Raw genomic sequence first — 20,376 nt, 5'->3', positions numbered from 1 at the left:
ATCCTGTGTAAGCAGCTATGCTGATGTGGAAGACCAATGGTCACGGTCAGCCAATGGCCAGTTCACCTGGTATGTATATGCTGAGGCGTGTAATGGTGAATTTGGGGTGAGCTGACCTGGGTCAACTGACCCTATAGAATGATGTGACATTAGGTGCCTGGAGGGGAGTAGTCCACGATAAGTGAATATCATCCAAACCCTGCAGCCCCCTCCCAAATTATGAATTAATTGGGATATGCCACATAATTGGCTGGCAAAGCATATTTTGCATATTTTGGGGACATGTGACTTCTTTCGGAAGAGGGTATAAGTATGGGGAAGATCACATGGTATCTAGCTTTTTCTATCTATATCTCATATATCTAAGAGGGCTGCTGATACTATCGGACAGAAGAAGGATTAAGACCAGAAGGCCTCAGGGTAACCTAGGCCCTGCTCCGAGAGATCATAGATCAGAGGGCCTTGGGGTAGCCAAAACCCCACAACGAGGGACTCAGAAAATACACCAAGGACTTGAGGGAACCTGAAGGAGGAAAAGACAGTTGTCACCTAGGAGTGGTAGCTATCCCGCTTTGCTTACCAATCAGAATACTGTGTGGGGCCAGCATAGTTACTGAGGGTTTATGCTTGGGAAACTGAGGCTTACTAAGGAGAGGCATTGTATAGTCCTTTCTATTTGTCTGTGATATCTGCTTTTCAATAAACAATAGCTCTGCATTGAAGATACTGACTTTTTGGTCTTCACTGACATGCTCACTGGGTGCCCAGCTGTGGGCACATGAATTGATCTGAATTGGTCCAGCTCAACAGTGGTGGAGAATGTGGGCACCGTGACAAATGAAGATCAGATAAGAGAGAAAGTTGAATTGAGGCAGAGAGTTTTATTTAAGTTTGAAAAGCAGACTATTGTTCGAAGCTGAGTTGACTCTACTGATTTACTGACTTTATGTATTTGAACTGAGATACAAGAGATCGCAGACAAAGAGAGAGAAGTTATATTAGTGCAATCTTCAAGTCAAGGATGTTTCGCAGGCATAAGTGAAGCGGGTGCTCCTTGGAGGTCAAGGGTGATGCCCCGAAACCTCCAATCTAGCTGAAAAGTCTTTATTGAGAAAAGTATGCGAAAGCTTGAGGTCAGATCCATGGTTGTCTGATGCAGTTCCTGTGTCACACCAGGAGGGCTGTTTGAATGATCTGTTGTTGAAATATCAAGAGGGTTATAGTCCAAAAAAGGAACAAATGACGTGCTGCTATATGGGTTATGTATCAGGCTGTAGATAAGTGGTTGGCAGAACTAAATGGTTCGGAACGTACATGAGAGATTTTGGAACAAGAGCTGGAGAAGGTTAAAGTACAGAATGAGAATATGAGGCGAGATTTGAAAACAGCTCTAACCCAAAAATTAACCAGTGCCCAGCAAATGACAGTATTAAATCAGACCTGTCAGCAGCTGGAACAATGGGTTCACGTACAGAAACAGTAAGAAAAGCAACTGAGGCAAGAGACTTTGCAGTACCATGGAGCTGTTTCAGTTTTAACTGATCAGGTTAAGAAATCTGGAAGGACTGGCAAAGAGGATCACAAGAAATGTGCTAGGGTGATCAGTAAATTGAAACGAGTTTTAGTGGCTCACAAAACCATCTGTAGTGTGGCGTTGGGAAATTATCACTGGGACGATCAGGACTGGGAGAATGCTTTGGAGGAATGGCAGAGAGAGAAAGATCAAGAGATGTGGGAACAGGAACATCATATGTACCATGCTATTACTAGTGCCCCTCCGCTGCCATATGACAGTGATAATAAAAAGGAGGAAGGCAGAAAGGTGTGTGTGATGTTGCGGTCTGGGAAAACTTATGGAAGTGGAGAAGGGGAAAACAGAGTTACTTACAAGTAACTGTTGTTCTTCGAGATGTGTTGCTCATATCCATTCCAATATAGGTGAGTGCACCACTGTGCATGGGTTCCCGGAACTTTTTTCCCCCTTAGCAGACCCCGTAGGGTTGGCTCAGGCGCCCCCTGGAGTACCATGCTCATGCCGCAGTATATGAGGCACCGCCGACCCGATGGCCCCTCAGTCCCTTCTTTCTGCCAACTCCAACAGCGGGAACGGAGGGTGGGTGTGGAATGGATATGAGCAACACATCTCGAAGAACAACAGTGACTGGTAAGTAACCCTGTTTTCTACTTCGAGTGATTGCTCATATCCATTCCAATATAAGTGATTAAAAAGCAATACATTGGAGGTGGGTAGGAGTTACCGGTGAGCTGCTCTCAGCACAACTCTGCCGAATCCTGTGTCCTCTCTCGCCTGCTGCACGATGGTGTAATGGGACGTGAAGGTGTGCACCAATGACCAGGTGGCAGCCTTGCAGAGGTCCTGCAGGGGCACCCTCTCTAGGAAGGCCGCAGACGAGGCCTGAGCTCTGGTTGAGTGCGCTGTAATGGCCCCTTGAAGTGGTACATTCGCCTGCTCGTAGCAGCACTTGATGCAGGAGGTGATCCTTGCAGAGATGCACTGGGTGGAGACAGGTGATCCTTTCATTCGGTCCGCTACTGCAACTAAGAGCTGCATCGACGTCCAGAACGGCTTTGTCCTGTCGATGTAGTAGGCCAGCGCTCGTCTGACATCCAGCAAGTGCCATCTCCTCTCCTCCTCCGACCCGTGTGGTTTGTGAAAAAACACAGGGAGGAAGATATCTTGGTTATAATGAAACTGGGAGACCACTTGGGCAGGAAGGCTGGATGGGGTCTCAACCGCACATCATCCTTATAAAACATGGTGTAGGGGGGCCCAGAGATCAAAGCTTTAATCTCAGAAACCCTCCTAGCCAAGGTAATGGCCACCAGGAAGGCTACCTTCCAAGATAGGACGAGCAGCGGGCATGTAGCCATGGGCTCAAAGGGGGGTCCCGTGAGATTGCAGAGGACCAGTTAAGATCGCAGGGAGGCACCAGGTCATGGACCTGCAGATAAATCCTCTCCACACCCTTGAGGAACCTGACTGACATGGGGTGGGAGAACAGGGATCTCCCCTTTAGCAGCTGATGGAAAGTCGAAATAGCCACCAGGTGGACCTTCAGGGAGGCTAGCACCAAACCCTGGAGTTTCAGCTGGAGCAGGTACTCCAGGATTGCCTGGATAGGCAAAAGTCTCGGTAGGATGCCCTGGGACTCCGCCTAGCAGGTAAATCTTCTCCACTTGGCCCGGTACACGACCTGTGTTGAAGGTTTTCTGCTGCCCAGCAGAATTTGTTGCACCTGCACCGAGCAGGCTCTCTCCCCCTCCGTCAGCCACAGAGCCTTCAGGCCATGAGGTGCAGGGAGTCCAGGTCCGGGTGGAGCAGGCGACCCTGGTCCTGGGAGAGCAGGTCGTGTCGTCTCAGGAGCTCCACTGGCGGGGCGATCGACAGGTCCAGCAGCATATTGTACTAATGCTGTCTCGGTCAGGTCGGGGCAATAAGTATCATGTCTGCTCTGTCCCTCTTGATTTTCAGGAGGACCTTGGGCAGGAGTGGAATGGGGGGGGAACTCATCCATGAGGGTCCCCTTCCACTCGAGGAGGAACGCGTTGGATAGGGAGCCCGGCTCGCGACCCTGGAGCGAGCAAAACCTCGGGCACTTCCTGTTCCAGGATGACACGAACAAGTCCATCTGGGGAACACCCCATTTGCGGAAAATGGAAGTCACTACCTCCGGGTGCAATGACCAGTCGTGGCGGGGTAGAAACGACCTGCTGAGGCAGTCCACCTCGTCATTCCTGACCCCCCGGGAGGTGAGAGGCAGACAAGTGAAAGTTGTGCCTCACGGCAAAGTCCCACAGTCGAATGGCCTCCTGGCAGAGGGCCGAGGAGCGTGCTCCCCCCTGCCTGTTGATGTAAAACATGGCTGCGGTATTGTCCGTCAGCACCTGCACCACCCTGCCCGTCAGGAACCTGAGGATCACCTTGCAGGCCAGCCTGACGGCTCTGAGTTCTTTCACATTGACATGGAGGTGCTTCTCCTTTTCCGACCACAGCCTTTAGGTGCACAGGTCAGCACTCCTGTGGACTCCCCACCCCACATCCGAGGCGTCGGAGATCAGGGTGACCGATGGGGACAGATCCCTGAAGGGGATGCCCCTCAACACCGCCCTGGGGGTCCTCCATCAGTTCAGTGAGGCCAGAACCCACGGGGGAACCATGATCACTCTGTTCAAGGGGTGTCTGCTTGGTGCATACTCCGAGGCCAACCATGTGCCTGGCTGTCGTCGCAGGGCACCAGTGGAGCTGGGCAATAATCATAGCAATAGCCTCGAACCGAGGTTGTGGGAGGAAGGCTCTGGCCTGGGAAGCATCTAGGGTGGCCCCAAACAACTCTGTGCGCTGCACCGGGGTTAGGGTCAACTTCTGCTTGTTTATGAGCAGCCCCAAGTTGTTGCATGTGGCACAGGTGAGGGACACGCTGTCCTGAACGTGGGACGTGGACCTGCCCTCGATTAGCCAGTCGTCCAGTAAGGGAAAATCTACATGCCGTTGCGCTTCAAATGGGCCGCCACTACCGCCATACACTTGGTGAATACCCTGGGGGCGGATGAGAGGCCAAAGGGCAGGGCCATAAACTGGTAGTGGGACCCAGCTACCATAAACTGAAGGAAGCGCCTGTGGCTGGGAAGGATAGAAACATGGAAATATGCATCCTTCAAGTCGAGGGCGGCATACCAATCTCCTGGATCCAGAGCAGGAATAATGGAGGCTAGGAAGACCATGTGGAACCTGAGCTGCTTGATAAATTTGTTTAGTCAGCATAGGTCTAGTATGGGCCTCAGGACCTCTTTTGCCTTGGGGATGAGGAAGTATCTGGAATAGAATCCTCTCCTTAAGTCGTGCGGGGGGACTACTACTACCACCCCCAGATCGAGGAGGTTGTTCACCTCTTGTAAGAGGAGTTGCTTGTGAGAGGGGTCCCTGAAGAGTGACGGGGTGGGGCGGTTGTCTGGAGGGAAGGATGAGAACTGAAGGGCGTATCCTCGGAGAACTATTCCGAGGACCCAATGGTCTGATGTTATGTTTTCCCATTCTGAATAGAAGGGCTTTAGCCTGTCGAGAAAGGGACGGGACGGATCCGGGAGAAAGGTATGAGTGCCACCCTCGGGCGCACCATCAAAATTGTTTTTTGTTACCTGGCTCCTTAGGGGGCCCTTGCTAGGAGGTTGAGGACGAGCTAGGCCGATGGGGCCGCCCGAACCCCCTATTCCTCTCTCTGCCCCTACTTGGCTGAAAGGGCTTGGTGGTGGCCTAGGCTGTTGTTGTGGCTGCGGCCAAGACTGATGCCTCGAGTGTGTAGAGGCCCAAGGATCGCAGCATGGCTCGTGAGTCCTTAAGGGCATGCACTTTTTCATCGGTCTTGTCCGAAAACAGGCCCGACCCATCAAAAGGGAGGTCCTGTATCAATTGCTTCACCTCTTGTGACGGTCCCGATGACTGCCATTGCTATGAGGCGGTGTTCATGGCTGCAGAGGCCATGGCCCTGCTTGCGGTGTCTGCAGCGTCACTGGCGGTTTGTAGCGCTGCCCCCGCCACCGTGATCCCCTCCTCAAGGACCATGACAAAGTCCGCCGCCTGGTCCTGGGGCAACCTCTCCGCAAACTGCCTCATGGAGTCCCAGAGACTGAAATTATAGCGGCCTAATAGGGCCTGGTGATTAGCTATGCAAAATTGCAAGGCCCCAGTGGAGTAGACTTTCCTCCCAAAGAAATCCATTTTTTTGTTTTCTTTGTTTTTGGGAGTGGTACCTTGGTATCCCCGTCTGTCCCTTTGATTGGCCACGTCCACCACCAGGGTTCCCGGGGCCGGGTGGGTGAAAAGGAACTCAAACCCCTCCGCAAGGGCATAGTGCTTCTTTTCAGCGCCCTTGGATGTGGGGGCAACCGAGGCAGGGGTTTGCCATAGGAGGCCTGACAATGCTGCTGAAGATGGATCCAACACTGTACCTTGTCCCACATGAGCTCCCCATGGGCCCCAATAAGGCCATTGCCAGGGACCCTGTGGCCAACCCGGTGCTGGCATCGGCACCGGCTACTGTGTCTCCTGGTGGCGTCGGGTGTCCTTGCCCTTCCGGGACCCGAGCCACTGGAGTGGTGCCAACAAGCCCGTCTCCGGCTCTTGCTGTTCCTTGCCGGGGACCAGCACCTTGACGACCCTGAAGAGGTGGACGAACATCGGTGCCACCGTGAATGGTGCCAACAGGAGGAAGCACGCTCCAAAGAACAGGAGGACGATGTCCGTCGCCTCGGCACCGACGACTTGTGGTGCCGCTTGCCCTTGAGGGACCAGGAGCGGTGCCGTCTGGAGCCTCGCAGTGCCGAACCCGACTCTGAAGACCGGGATCTGCAACGCACCAAGGTGGAGCCCTTTGGAGCCGGGCTCCGTGCCGGTGATCAGGTTCGGTGCTGCACTGGCGAAGGACTCGGTGTCAGAGTCTGGGGGCAGGAGTTGTCTCTGCTCCACAAGGCGGTCTTGGAGTGGGCCACCTTGAACGCGTTGCCTTCGGTGCTGGGGACCGTCCTCGATGCCGAGGGAGGATGCACTTGATGAGTCAGACTCGGAGCTATGAGAGGAGCTTCCACGCTCCACCCTCAGCGACCGTCCAATGGGAGACTTTTCCCCCTTCTGGGGTCTCGACCAGCTTCCGGGGGGACCCAGCGCGGGTTTACCCCTGGACCCCAGTCCTCTCTCCCTCAGTGAAGGGGCGGGCGGAGTCTTGGGCATAGCCATCAAGGCTCATGCCGCCTGGCAAGCCTCCGGCGTCGAAGACACCTGCAGGGGCATTCTCCCACCCCCAGGAGTCGGGGGAGGCTCCCTGCGTGGAGATGCGGGCACTGGAGCATGCTCTACAGGCCGTGGCTGGTGCACCTCCTCACTCGACCCCTCCCACACAGGCGGTGCGGGGGAGTGTGAGCGCTCCGTGCACTGACGTCTCTTCTTTTTCGGCACTAGGGATGGTCTGCGTCGAGTCGACTCCGGTGCCGGCAGAGTGCTCTGCACCGAGGAGATGCTCGGTGCTGAGGTGGAACGAGGCGGCTCGGAAACTGGTCGGAGCACCGCTTCCATCAGGATGTCCCTCTCTTTTTGAGTCCTGGGCTTGAAGGCTTTACAAATTCTACATTTTTCCCTCCGATGCTGCTCTCCCAGGCACTTGAGGCAGCAATTGTGAGGGTCACTGACTGGGAAAGCCTTGCCGCAAGCAGCGCAAGGCTTAAAGCCAAGTGAGCCGGGCATGGCCCGGCCACCCTAAGCCCCTAAGGGCTCCTATTAAAACCTAAACTATTCTACTTAACTACTTAACTTAACACTTACTCTATAAAACACTTAACTAACTAACTATACACAACAAAGCTGTAACAGGGGAAAGCACTTGCGAGAAGCAAGAGACATTCCAGCAACCGTCAAGGGCGGAAAGAAGGAACTGAGGGGTCGTAGGGTCGGCAGTGCCTCATATACCACGGCATGAGCGTGGTACTCCAGGGGGCGCCTGAGCTGACCCTATGGGAAGTTCTTAGGGGGGAAAAAAGTTCTGGGAACCCGTGCACAGTGGCATGCACTCACCTATATTGGAAATGATATGAACAATCATTCGAAGTAGAACCCACTTACCAGCACATTGATTTACCTGATGTGAACCGTCCATTGATTAAAAGGGAACAGTACAATGTTAAACTAGTCAATGAGAATGCTGTGATATTGGAGGATGATGGGAAACCAGTATATGGGCTGGAGGAGGAGGAATCTGTTCCAGGAACTCAGTTACCAATAATAGTTGTGCAGACACCCCAAGCCCTTTGGTATGTAGAGGAGGAAATAACCTTTCTTCGGACTGAAACTGAAAAGCAGGCATTGACCACACAGTTAGGACCTTTAACAAAGAAAAACTGTATGGCTTGGCTTTTGGGATATACCATCCGGAGACAATTGGATTTGGGAGACCTGCAGGATTTAATACTAATGTCCACTGGGCCTGTGGAGGGACCAACAGTATTGGCAGAGATTGAAGGTGAGCCAAATAAGGATGCGGCTTTGAAAAAGATAGCTCAATTTTTCTTATCCCCTGCAGAGCTAAGAAAGGCTGTGTTGTTAATACAGGGAGAGCTCTGTAGCACTTTAAAGACTAACAAATTTAATTTCTGCAGGCATAAGCTTTCGTGGGCTGTAATCCACTTAATCAGATGTAAGGAACAGAAATCAGATTGGGGGTATACATATACACATCTAAGGTTAAGGAACAACAATGGGGAAGTTTGCTTATACCTAAGTCCATTCAGTTAGAGTAGTTGAGGCCTATTCACAACCATTGATTAGGAGGTGAGAATTTGTGAACAGTGACAATTATTTCTTGTAATGAGATAACCATTCCAAGTCCCTATTTAGACCCAGTTTGATTGTGTCAAGTTGGCAGATGAGTTCCAATTCTGCAGTTTCTCTTTGAAGTCTGTTTTTGAAGTTTTTTTGTAGAAGTATAGCAACTTTCAAGACAGCTACAGAGTGTCCTGGGAGACTGAAGTGCTCTCCGATTGGTTTATGGATGTTACCATTTTTTGTGTCTGATTTGTGTCCATTTATTCTTTTGCATAGTGACAGTCCGGTTGGCCAATGTACATGGCAGAGGGGCACTGCTGGCACATGATGGCATATATAACATTAGTAGATGTGCAGATGAATGAGCTTCTTATGGTGTGGCTGATGTGGTTAGGACCTGTGATGGTGTCACTCGAGTCGATGTGTGGGCAGAGCTGGCAACGGGGTTTGTTGCAGGGGTATGTTCCTGGGTTAGTGATCTTCTTGTATGGTGTACAGTTGCTGGTGAGTATTTACTTCAGGTTGGGGGGCTGTCTGTAAGCAAGGATAGGTCTGCCTCCCACAGCTTGAGCGAGTGAGGGATCATCTGCTAGGATAGGTTGTAGATCCTTAATGATGTGTTGGAGAGATTTTAGCTGGGGGCTGTAGGTGATGGCCAGTGGTGTTCTGTTGTTTTCTTTGTTGGGTCTGTCCTGCAATAGGTGACTTCTGGGTACCCGTCTGGCTCTGTCAATTGTTTCTTCACCTCTCTAGGTAGGTATTGTAGTTTTAAGAATATTTTATGGAGATCCTGTAGTTGTTGTTTGTCTCTGTCTGAGGGATCAGAGCAAATCTGGCTGTATCTTAAGGCTTGGCTGTAGACAATGGATCGTGTAATGTGTCCAGGGTGGAAGCTGGAGGCATGAAGATATGTATTGCGGTCAGTTGGTTTTCGGTATAGGGTGGTATTAATGTAACCATCCTTTATTTGTATTGTAGTGTCCAGGAAGTGGATTTCTTGTGTGGACTGGTCCAGGCTGAGGTTGATGGTGCGGTGGAAATTATTGAAATCCCAGTGGAATTCTTCAAAGGACTCTTTCCTGTGAGTCCAGATGATGAAAATGTCATCAGTGTAGCGTAGGTAAAGGAGAGGTGCTTGGGGATGAGTGTTGAGGAAACGTTCTAGGTCAGCCATAAAAATGTTGGCATACTGTAGGGCCATGCGGGTGCCCATAGCTGTGCCACAGACTTGAAGGTATAGATTGGCTCCAAATCTGAAGTAGCTGTGGGTCAGGACAAAGTCACAAAGTTCAGCTACCAGGTGTGACATATCATCAAGGAAAATGTTCCTAAAGGCTTGTAGTCCATCTTTGTGTGGAATATTGGTGTAGAGAGCTTCTACATCCATAGTGGCTAGGATGATGTTTTCTGGGAGATCACCGATGGATTGTAGTTTTCTCAGAAAGTCAGTGGTATCATGAAGATAGCTAGGAGTACTGGTGGCATAGGGCCTGAGGAGAGAGTCCATATAGTCTGACAGTCCTGCTGTCAGAGTGCTAATGCCTGAGATGATGGGGCATCCATGATTCCCAGGTTTGTGGATCTTGGGTAGCAGATAAAATAACCCTGGCCGGGGCTCGGAGTGTGTCTGTGTAGATTTGTTCCTGTGTTTCTTTAGGGAGTTTCTTAAGTAGACGTTGTAGTTTCTTTTGGTATTCTTCAGTGGGATCGGACAGTAGTGGTCTGTAGAATGTGGTGCTGGAGAGTTGTCTAGTAGCCTCCTGTTCGTAATTAGATCTATTCATGATGACAACGGCACTTCCTTTGTCTGCCTCTTTGATTATAATATCAGAGTTGTTATTGAGGCTGTGGATGGCGTTGCATTCTGCATGGCTGAGGTTATGGGGCAAGTGGTGTTGCTTGTTGACAATCTCAGCTTGTGCATGGTCAGCAGAAACACTATGTAAAAGTCTAGTCTGATGTTTCGACCGTCAGGATGAGTGTTGTTTATGTGTCAGGAAGAGGGAGAACCTGTTATGGTTTATTGCACTAGATTGACTTTGGCAGGTATTCTTGCTGGCTGGGAGGATGAGGAGGAGCATATAACAGATTTAATGTAGGATGGATTAAGATCACCTATTAAAATCTTTATGAGGCCACAGGAAAACAGGACTTTTTTACTGAGAAATTTACTGAGACAAATTTACTGAGAGCTGCTCGGGAAGCAGAGCAGGTATTGGATAATGCAAACAGTTCTAGTCGGAAGGCGGTCAGTGAAGTGTCTTACACTAACAAAGCAGGGTGTAATGAATTTGTCAGTCCAAATCTGAATGCTGGACATGGTAGGGGACGAGGTGCTTCTGGATTTAGAGGCAGAGGAAGATGAATTGTGGCTGCAGGAGGCTCATTGAGAGGACACGAATGGGCTCATCTTCTAAACAGAGGATTGGACATGACACAGTTTGATGGTAACCCCACTGAAGAACTGGTAATTGCTTTAAATGAACTGATGGGAAAGGAACAGGCCAAGAAGGAACAATCACCACCGGTGCCACAACCTAGAAGTAAAGCTATTGAAGCAGTGCAAATGATTAATTCCACTCGGCCCTTATGGTATCCTGTCATAGGAATTGGCACAGAGAGAGGGGAGCAGCCTTCAAAGCAGTTCCACATCTCAATGAGGGTGCCTTGCTCCTAGCAACTCCTGCTGCCGAGATTGGACATTGGTTACTAAATTACAGTCCCATGTAACTGCCATATGTAAATGCGGGACAGATGAGGGTAGGAGGGAATATACAATGGTTGCTAGCATTAATTGATACAGGAGCAGAGGCAACTCTGATTCAGTCGGTGCAAACAGATTTGCGGTAGGGACTAACTATTCTTTTGTTTGGATTCTATGGCAGGAAAGTGAGAGGAATCTTATTAGAACATCTATCATGGATAGTGGGTCAGACTGAGTTTCTGAATGATACTGTGGTTTGTGATCAAATGACTGAGGAAGCTATATTGGGAGCTGATGTGGTTCAACAGGAAAGGTGGGTAATTGATTTGGCAGGAGGATGGCTGTGGAAAAGAGAAGGAGAAAATGTTGAGGAACAAATTATTTCAGGAGGATTAAGAAAGTGGTCTTGCAAAGCAATGGCTGTAGTGGTGTTACCAGATAATGAGTGGACAAGGGAATTTCCCTTGGTATGAGCTAGAAAGAAATCTGAATGTGCAAGAACAGAAGCAGAAGTGGAGATAGTGGGAAAATTTGTAAAGCCAGCCCCTCAGTATTCCTATCCAGTGGAAGCCGCTAAAGGGTTTAATTCAACAAGAAGTGGTGGCAGAGTGCCAAAGTCCATACAACTCTCCCATCTAGCCGGTACGGAAACCAGATGGCACCTTACAATTGATTACAGGAAAATTAATTAAGCTACCGTGCCTATGGCCCCAGTCATGGCTAACTTCCCTGCTGTATAGCCGGAGTAATGGCTACAGCTAAATGGTTTTCTGTAATGGATATTGCTAACTATTTCTTTGCTATTCCTTTAACCCTCGAGACAACCTCGGTTTGCTTTTACCTTTAAGAATAGGCAACTAAGTTTCAAACATTTGCCTATGGGTTTCCACGATTTGCCCACTATCGCCCATGCTCATGTAACCAAGATGTGGGACCAGTTCCCTGAACTGGATAAACCCTGGGTTACATCGTATGTGGATATTTTGATTACAGGAATCTCTGAAGAGGAATGCAGATGCTGAACTAAACTAATCAGCATTGTAGAAAAGACAGGCTTTAAGCTGTCATGGAAAAAAGCACAATTGGTAAGACGAGGTGGAATATCTAGATATCACTCTGGGGCAGGAAAGCTGTACTATCAGTAAACAAAAGGTGAAAATTTTAAGCACCCTTCCTAAACCAGCGGATGTGCATTCTGTAAGAGTTCTTTTGGGAGCTATGGGATTTGTTCAGGATTTCATACCAAATTTTGCAGCAATCTGCAAGCCCCTGTGGTCACTTATAAAAAGGGATGACAATGAGATTGGGGCCCGGAACATGATGAGGCCTTCCAAAAATTAAAGAAGGGCAGTAATGACTGCACCGGTGTTAGCATATTCAAATCCAACTAAACCTTTTTATTTGATGGTGTCACACAGCTTGGGAGCTATAGGAGCCGTGCTACTACAAGAGACCCCGAGGAAACTGAGACCTGTCGCCTATGGAAGTCATAAGCTTACGCCACATGAATCCATCTTTTCCCCTTGCGAACTGCAATGCCTTGCAATTGTTTGGGCATTACTGAAATGGGAATACATAACAGGGCAAGCCCACTGAAACTTATCCTTCAAGGGAAAACATCTGATATCAGAGTGAGTGACCATCAATTGGTCAAATGGGCTTTGGTTTTACAGAACTGGAGGGTGGTAGCAGATAAAGTAAAGAATCCACCAATGCTCCCCTACATGTTAACATTAGAGAGAGAGCAACATGAACGCCCAGTACCTATACAGAAACAATATAATTGGCCAGTACAAGAAGCAGAAGATTTATTGCAGGCAGTACTGGATCGCAAGTGAGTATGGTTTACAGAGATCTAGTTATCACAAAGAGGGACAACTTGTTTGTGCACCTGCAGCTATTTGCTTGCTTCCTGAACAGGAATTAACAATCCCCTGCAAAAGTATGTCAACACAAGGCTGTGTAGTGGTAGCAGTAAAAATAGCTTTGGAAGCTACCCCACTGGACTGTGATGTGGTTCTTTGTTCAGATGCTCACTGGGCAGTGCAAGGAATAGTCATCTGGGCCCCCATATGAGAATAAAGAAATTGCATATTGGCCAGAATGGAAAATAATCATTAACAAAATCAGGCAGTGAATGGGCTCCACAGAGATTAAGCATGTCAAAGACCACAGTACCCCATCCACTATGGAAGGATTTTACAACAACAAAGCAGATGCAATGGCTAAATAAGCAGCAGTTATCGGGCCATCCTTAGAGAAAAGTGAAGTCAAAGTGGTAACTCTGTCTCAAGTGGGGGAGAAAACCAAACTGAACAATACAGAAGCTGTTCCAAAGAAGGAAAACCAAAACCAGAGTAACCCATAGAACAAAGCATGTTTGTGCAATATGAAAATCAGGACTGTGAATTGGTGGGACAAAAACTGATAGGAGTGAACGGAGAATGGGAAATAGAAAAGAAGGGAGAAATAATAGTGGCCAAACAAGGAGAACAAGAAAGATGGGTACCCCCAAAACAAAGTAGGGAAGAAATAATAAGATTTATCCATGAACAAGGACATTTTGGACCTAAAAGAATACTGGAACAAGTAAAAAGAGCAATGTGGTGGCCAAGAATGAGAATTCAAATTGAAAACTTTTGTCAAAAATGTTTGGTTTGTGCATAGGTTACCCTTAAAAGCAGGAAAAAAAAGGTGATCAACTGGATACTACAGGCCCATGGCAACAACTGCAAATGGATTACATTGAACCCCTAAGGAAAACTCCTACAGGAAATGAGAATTTCCTAGTGGTAACAGATGATTTTTCAGGTTGGGTTGAAGTTGTTCAACAACAAAGAAAACAACTTTCTTCCCCACACTATCAGCAATCCTTCTAATTTTTTGAAGTGAAAGTTTCATGAATCTGGTTCACTTTTCACCACTGACACTATGTTTAATTTTATATTTCATTCAGCTTCAACAACAAATATAGAAGAGTCACTTTCACTTGGTCTCTCATACATCTCTCTCTAGCACTGGAACACAATGCTGGCAACGTTTAAATCCTCACAAAAAATGTTTTCATGGGATTGTGCGTGTTTCAAGGAAGTATTTATTAGAGATGAGAGCACCAAGTAAGTCATGCATGAGTGTGAAAGAGATGGCTGACAAAAAATTAGCTGTGCAAAAGAGTATGTGATTGTGAAAGCAACTGGTATTGTGAGACACTACTTCTGTGATACTTCTGTGACTACTTCAGCTCAGACCACAACTAAGGCCCTGTGGACACAGGTGCTAAGTCGATGGGGTATGCCTTTGTGTATAGATAGTGATCAGGGAGTGCATTTTGTTGGAGCAGTAGTACAAGCTTTGTTACAAATGATGGGAAGTAAACAAAAATGGCATATAGCTTACCACCCGCAAAGTTCAGGCAAGGTGGAAAGGAAAAACAGAGAAATAAAGCTTGCACTTACTCAACAAATTCAGGCAAGAGGCTGCAATTGGGAAACAGCTTTACCTGCTGTTCTAATGACCATGAGAGCTCTAAAAAAAGCAGGAAGTACACACCTTTTGAGCTAATGATGGGCAATGACCATGAGAACCCCGGAATTCTTGTTAATATTAGGCAAACAGATGCCAGAATGGGTGCAAAAGGAAGTCTGGATAGCAAATTTGGTTCAAACAGAGGAGGAGATCTGGAGAGAAGAAAATCAATGAAGACAGAGAGAGGAACAAAAAGGACAGATGGGATACTAATGGAAAATAGGGAACAAGGTAATGCTAAAAAGTTTTGTCACGAGAGGGAAAATGAAACCAAAATGGACTAGGCCGTATCCTATCAAGTATGTAGCAGTCTTAGTGACTGCCCCAAAGGGGGACATCTGGAAACATTCTGACCACATCAAACTGTATATTCAAGAACATAGGACACAGGTAAAAAAGTGTCATACTGATACTTAGCCTGACAACTTAAATGATTTCGGAATAAAAAACTGAATTATAAGCTTATAGAATTAATTGGTTTACTTGCATATATGTATATCTTTTCTGATAAAATTAATTGCTTCTTCTGATAATATGTAAGCATTTATAAGTTTATATTTTAGCTGTAATTCAAGAAATCCACGGATAATACTCTGTATAATAAGCTAGGGCATAGTATATATATTTATGTTTGTGACCTTTTGCTGTGGTATATTATGAATCGGAAATCCCCTAATAAGGCTCACAAGAAGAAAAAAAAGATAGGTTAATGGTGACATAAGTATGCAACACAGATACCCATTAAGTCTAATTGTGACTCATTGAAAAAGTATCTTCTGGAGTTATTATGGGTGCACCACTGATTGGAAAGTAGAGCAATTTGCCCAGCAACCCCAAAGTTATAAGGAAGATTGTCCTATTCATGTGAATATAAGTACTGTCAATCTGACCTATAAGGCCAAATTAGAGGCTTTGTGTCTTGTTTTGTTTTACAGGTTAATGAATCCATGGATCCCAGAAGAAGTATTTTGGGAGAGTCTGCCTCTTCTTGTTGCTGGTTGGATCACTTGCTACGTGGTTACTGGACCACTGGTTGTAAAACCTGTTCTTGCCACAGATTTGCAGCCAGAAGAGAAGCCAGAGTGTGAAGTTATTCAATTTATGGTAAAACAGAAGCCCTTTTTGCGGGGACAGACCATTGTCGCAGCACATACAGGAGGTACTGAATGGAGCTGGCTAAGGTCTTGGCAAGAGGAAGCGGGTACCCACACTACCCCTGGAGGGAAGGTACTAAAAGCCAGCAAGCAGAAATGTAGAAAGTGGTAATATTGGCAACTTAGGGGACTAAATGATTGGGAACCCCTTAAATGGATTCCTATAAGGTGACAAAAGATCAATATGTAGAAGGGATCTGGTTGGGATGGAAGTGCCTAGAAAGATTCAAGCAAGTGGAGGTAGAATGTAGGACATATCGGTATAACCGAATAGGTCCAAATTATCAATGGTAACCCCAAGTGGTTAAAACATATATATCTCAACAAAGACTAAGATCACCCAATTTAGAAGAAATAAAATAGAATGATACAGATTGGGACATTGAAATACAAACGTATCAGGGAACCCTAGATGAAACAAAATGGACATCAAGTCTTGTTATAGCTGTAAAAGGTGAGCTTGCTCAAAAATATCAGATCACTGAAAAGAATGTAAAAGAGCTAGCATCTCAAATGTGTGTGTGGTATGATATTGTACGTCATGTAACAGAATGGAATGAAACCAACTGGATTATGTTATTTTGGATTGCTGGAATTATGCTACTGTTATTCTTATGCTTCTGTATTGTGTATCATGCATGCAAGCAGTATAATAAAAAAACAAGCCTTATACGGAGCCTTTAAGATTAATTTTGCACAACTTGAGGCTGCAAAATAGGTAACAAGGAGACACATGGCCCATTGGTAGGATATCTGGTATAATTGGTGTGATATTACAATTACCTTTTGTAATTGAATAATGGGTGGGGGGCTGTTGGGACGGTGCTGAATCACTATATAGTATCACAATGGACAAGTTGGGTGAGCCTGAGTGCTAGAGGATTCTGGATGCAGGGCCTCATAGCACTAGACTGTGGAAAATCACTGAAAAGGCCAAACTTGCACTTGGCATTAATATGTGTCACAAATGTCTGTCCAGATCCTGTGTAAGCAGCTATGCTGATGTGAAAGACCAATGGTCACGGTCAGCCAATGGCCAGTTCGCCTCGTACGTATATGCTGAGGCGTGTAATGGCGAATCTGGGGCAAGCTGACCTGGGTCAACTGACCCTATAGAATGATGTGACATTAGGTGCCTGGAGGGGAGTAGTCCACGATAAGTGAATATCATCCAAACCCTGCAGCCCCCTCCCAAATTATGAATTAATTGCCACATAATTGGCTGGCAAAGCATATTTTGGGGATATGTGACTTCTTTGGGAAGAGGGTATAAGTATGGGGAAGATCACATGGTATCTAGCTTTTTCTATCTATATCTCATATATCTAAGAGGGCTGCTGATACTGTCGGACAGAAGAAGGATTAAGACCAGAAGGCCTCAGGGTAACCTAGGCCCTGCTCCGAGAGATCATAGATCAGAGGGCCTTGGGGTAGCCAAAACCCCACAACGAGGGACTCAGAAAATACACCAAGGACTTGAGGGAACCTGAAGGAGGAAAAGACAGTTGTCACCTAGGAGTGGTAGCTATCCCGCTTTGCTTACCAATCAGAATACTGTGTGGGGCCAGCATAGTTACTGAGGGTTTATGCTTGGGAAACTGAGGCTAACTAAGGAGAAGCATTGTATAGTCCTTTCTATTTGTCTGTGATATCTGCTTTTCAATAAACAATAGCTCTGCATTGAAGATACTGACTTTTTGGTCTTCACTGACATGCTCGCTGTGGGCACATGAATTGATCTGAACTGGTCCCCGGCTCAACACCACCGCCATCTGTCCTCCACTAAATTGTTATTTTCCCTGCTGATTCTGTTCCTCTTCAACTCTAAGTGCATCCTGTGCTTACAATGCTACTGACAACAGTGTAGAGCTGTGCAGGCCTCAAGCTTCTGTCAGAGATAGTGGACAATGAGGAAAGCCACATGGGTTTGTGCACTTGCATTTTTAAAAAATGGTACAGAAGTTATGGGATACCAATGACATTATTGGATAGAGAAAATTCCATGTTGGGAAATTGTTTCTAGTAACCCCTGAGCAACCTGTTTCTGCTCCACCATGCATTGCCAAAACTTCCCAAAAGATCATGTGCTGGACAGTGGCAAGTTGCACATTGGAATATCTGCCCATGGCACCTGGCACTATGTATCAACACAAGCACTCCTGGTGAGTATGCAGAGTGCCAATGCAAGGAGACAAGTGGCAGCCTGTTTGAAACATTTCAATTTCCTTGACTTGTGGATGTACAATACTCTCTCTCGCTATATTATATATAAAGTTGTTGCTTTAGTTGCAACCACCACCAAGGTATTTCCTTATCAATTTTGTGTTTAGGTTTATGTTGTTTTCACAGTATGTTAAATTGGTCCTGGGACTTGTCTGTCTGTTACAGATGGATATTTAAATGTAAAACTTAATAGAAAAAATTATATAAAAACTGATTTTCTACTAACAACTAGGAAACTAATTAATAAGTATAATACATCCACTTTAGCAATTTATGATTATAAAATAAGAAAATAAAGAACTGGCAAACATGTAAATAACTCCATTTTCTATTACATTTTTTTAAAAATAAAAAACAGATCCATCTCCTGTTTCCATTACACCCTTCACCCTCAGAGACAGAATCACCAAGCAATTCCTTTCTTGGTCACAGAAACGATACAAGAGATCAGCGATCCTGCTCCCCACCATAAAAAATACAGCCAGGCATGCTCTTTGTGCTATAAGAACTCAGCTACTCCATTCCCCAGTGCTGGTGTATATTCTTAACTACAAAGTGAAACTTAAGATTTTAATAAGCATCATTATGCAAGTCTACTGCTACACAGGCAGTGCAGATACTGCAGAAGTGTCTGTAGCATGGGCAGGGACCCTAGCAAGAACAGGTGAGACTTGTAGAAAGAACAACTTGTCACAGAGTGCACGGACGCACGCACCACTATAGAAGGCTTAGAGAGATGACTGATTCTATGCCCAGATTTCATACATCATACAGGGACTTGAGAAACTCCCACAGACTTTGAAGGCAACTTGCTTAAACAATTTAACTGAAGTAAAAAGTCCACTTCTTAAAAGGTGGAACACTGCAAGTTAATATAGCTGTTTTGGAGAACATTACTCTCAAAGAATCAACTAAATAATCCAAACTTACTTCATCAGAAGCAGAGCGAAGACACTGGACAGCTGCCTGTTTTTTCATTTCCTCTAGTGTTAGATCAGAACACTTTTTCTTACTCTTTCCCCATTTCTTGTAAGCTCCTTTTTCCCAGCCCAGGAAGATGTCATTCTCCTAAAAGAAGTTAAAGGAAATAGGATCAAAATTAACTAAAAGAAGATTCATTAAACATAATTTATAATGTGTATATAATCCCCTCAACACCCACATAAAATGAGTAGACAGATATCATTTCAGATCTGAGAAAACTGAGGTATGGAGAAGTTAAGTGACTTGCTCAAGACCACACACCATCTATTAATGAACCAGGATCAGAATTCAGGAGACTGTCTCCCCCAATCCCTTGCTTAGTCAATGCTGCTTCTTGAGACTCAGGGTATGCCTATACTGCATTCTCAGCTGTGACTCCAGCACAGAGATACCTGTGCTAGCTTTACCAGCACTAGCATGGCTAAGAATACCAGAACAGGCTTCAACATGGGCTAAGAATGCACGTAAGCACTCCTGGTCCTCAGCACTTGTGCAGCCCACGCTTGACACATCTACACTGCTATTTTTAGCTGTATTAACACAGATTTGTCTACCTTTGCTGCCATCACACTTCAGACTACAGTGCAGACATACCCTTAGTTGTGTGAAATTGACTGTGATATCTCACTGAAAAATATCTTCCCCTACTATACTTGATAGGAAAATTTACAAAATCAGATAAGTTGGGGAAGGCAAGGAGGTAGAAACAGTGTTAATGTCCAACATTATAGCCTACATTTTAAAATGCTCTCTAATTTGTGTCTTTTTTTTTAAATAATTCTCAACTATTTATGCTTCATTATATAGATACTCAGAATGTCAACCCATTTTTATGTTTGCTCCAGGTTACGCTTCATTACATATATTATCTTATTAGTTCTGTCTCTGTTTAACACATGCTACTAAGTAAATATTTTCTTTTATCACTTAAAAGTCAAGGAAAAAAACGTAATACTTTTGCTATAGACTAATTTCATTTTCCAGTGCTCTCTCAACTTGTTTACATTTGACTGGTAGAAAGAAACTATAAAAAGGAACAATGTGACAATCAGGGTCCAGACATGCCCAGGGGAGCTGAATCCCAAAGAATAAACAACTGAATCAACTGGTTGTATGTAATGTTATTTGTGTACATATGTGTGTCAAGTAAGGTCTTTTATGAAAGCTTGTAATGTTCTGAAATTGATTGCCATTAGCAGATATGTGATTTACATACACACACACACACACACACACACACACACAGAATGTGTGCACACAGTTGCATCACTAGAGAGAGAGAAATTGTAACCATGATGCAACAGTAACACCTCAAAACATGGGTAATGAAGCGATTTGGCAGCAAGGGGTGCCTCCTGATTCCCAAGCTAATTCTTTGCATGAAACCAACTTCAAGTACCCATCCATTATCCAGCATGGTAAGTCTTGCCCACATGTTCAAGTTTTAGCTAATCGCC

The 20,376-nt window shown here is 45.9% G+C and overlaps 1 protein-coding gene across 3 annotated transcripts in view; it reads right to left on the bottom strand.

Moving 5' to 3' along the window:
* KIAA0232 (KIAA0232 ortholog) overlaps positions 1 to 20,376 on the bottom strand; it is a 130,882-nt gene that overhangs the window by 61,154 nt on the left and 49,352 nt on the right. For all 3 annotated transcript variants that reach the window (XM_067556425.1, XM_067556426.1, XM_067556427.1), the window contains one exon: positions 18,866 to 19,003. In XM_067556425.1, coding sequence (XP_067412526.1) covers positions 18,866 to 19,003 — 138 coding nt within the window. The remainder of the gene's footprint in view (positions 1 to 18,865; positions 19,004 to 20,376) is intronic.

Source organism: Emydura macquarii, unplaced genomic scaffold (assembly GCF_026122565.2).
Source record: "Emydura macquarii macquarii isolate MOO-44397 ecotype Brisbane River unplaced genomic scaffold, CSIRO-AGI_Emac_v2 contig_1768, whole genome shotgun sequence".
NCBI classification, from domain to species: domain Eukaryota; kingdom Metazoa; phylum Chordata; order Testudines; family Chelidae; genus Emydura; species Emydura macquarii.
This window is presented reverse-complemented; position numbering and strand designations above follow the sequence as displayed.